The sequence below is a fragment of the Mandrillus leucophaeus genome, unplaced genomic scaffold, assembly GCF_000951045.1.
Source record: "Mandrillus leucophaeus isolate KB7577 unplaced genomic scaffold, Mleu.le_1.0 Scaffold249, whole genome shotgun sequence".
NCBI lineage: Eukaryota > Metazoa > Chordata > Mammalia > Primates > Cercopithecidae > Mandrillus > Mandrillus leucophaeus.
The window spans coordinates 1473633-1474576 of NW_012102576.1; the positions used below are offsets into that span (position 1 = coordinate 1473633).

At 43.1% G+C, this 944-nt stretch overlaps 1 protein-coding gene across 1 annotated transcript in view; it reads left to right on the top strand.

Annotated features, from left to right (window-relative positions):
- Positions 1–944, top strand: part of CLEC9A (C-type lectin domain family 9, member A) — a 20306-nt gene extending 19362 nt beyond the window's left edge. Inside the window, exon 6 of the mRNA XM_011983331.1 lies at positions 747–944. Coding sequence (XP_011838721.1) covers positions 747–879 — 133 coding nt within the window. The 3' untranslated portion in view covers positions 880–944. The remainder of the gene's footprint in view (positions 1–746) is intronic.

Sequence of the window (944 nt, forward strand, 5' to 3'; positions counted from 1 at the left end):
GCAAGCTCCGCCTCCCGGGTTCCCGCCATTCTCCTGCCTCAGCCTCCTGAGTAGCTGGGACTACAGGCGCCCGCCACCTCGCCCGACTAATTTTTTGTATTTTTCGTAGAGACGGGGTTTCACCGTGTTAGCCAGGATGGTCTGGATCTCCTGACTTCGTGATCCGCCCGCCTCGGCGTCCCAAAGTGCTGGGATTACAGGCGTGAGCCACCGCGCCCGGCCTAATTGGGATTAAAGCTAACAAAATTAAGAATAGCTTCATGCCTTCTAAGTCTTTCTCCTTCCCAGCCCTGCTACTATTATCTTATAGAAAATTCACCTCACAATTTGAGTGTCTGATGAATAATATAATTATCAAGTGTGTTTCTTTTGTATTGCTTAGTATGTAGAGAGTAACTATTCATTTCCACATTAAGCTTTTCAAATGGCAGTGGGGAGATGCAGAAGCAGAATCAGGTGCCTTAGTATTTTGAAAATTAAGAGTCAGCAAAGACATTCTAATTTAGGGACTGTCTTTGCGTATCTATGTTTCCGTTTTCTTTACATGCTGTTTTTGTTCAAATTATATTAACATTCCTTATTGAGAGAAATAAGCAGTTACTGAAGAAGGAGGACGAAACCACCACAGGAAGGTGCTATGTTAATACAAAACAAAACAAGTAGCTACACACATCTCATTAGTTACCCTCAGGAACATCTCTGAAACCCCCAAATCTAACCTCAGAAATGCTGACTTGCCTTTCCAGGTTGCCAGTAGAGATATCCCAGTCAACCAACCAAGTCTGTGGATACATCAAAAACAGTTCCCTTCTTTCGTCTAACTGCAGCACTTGGAAGTATTTTATCTGCGAGAAGTATGCGTTAAGATCCTCTGTCTGAAAGAAATTGTGTTCAAAGTGTTCTATTACACTGCTATTTGGAACAGGACATTGGAAAACCCACCC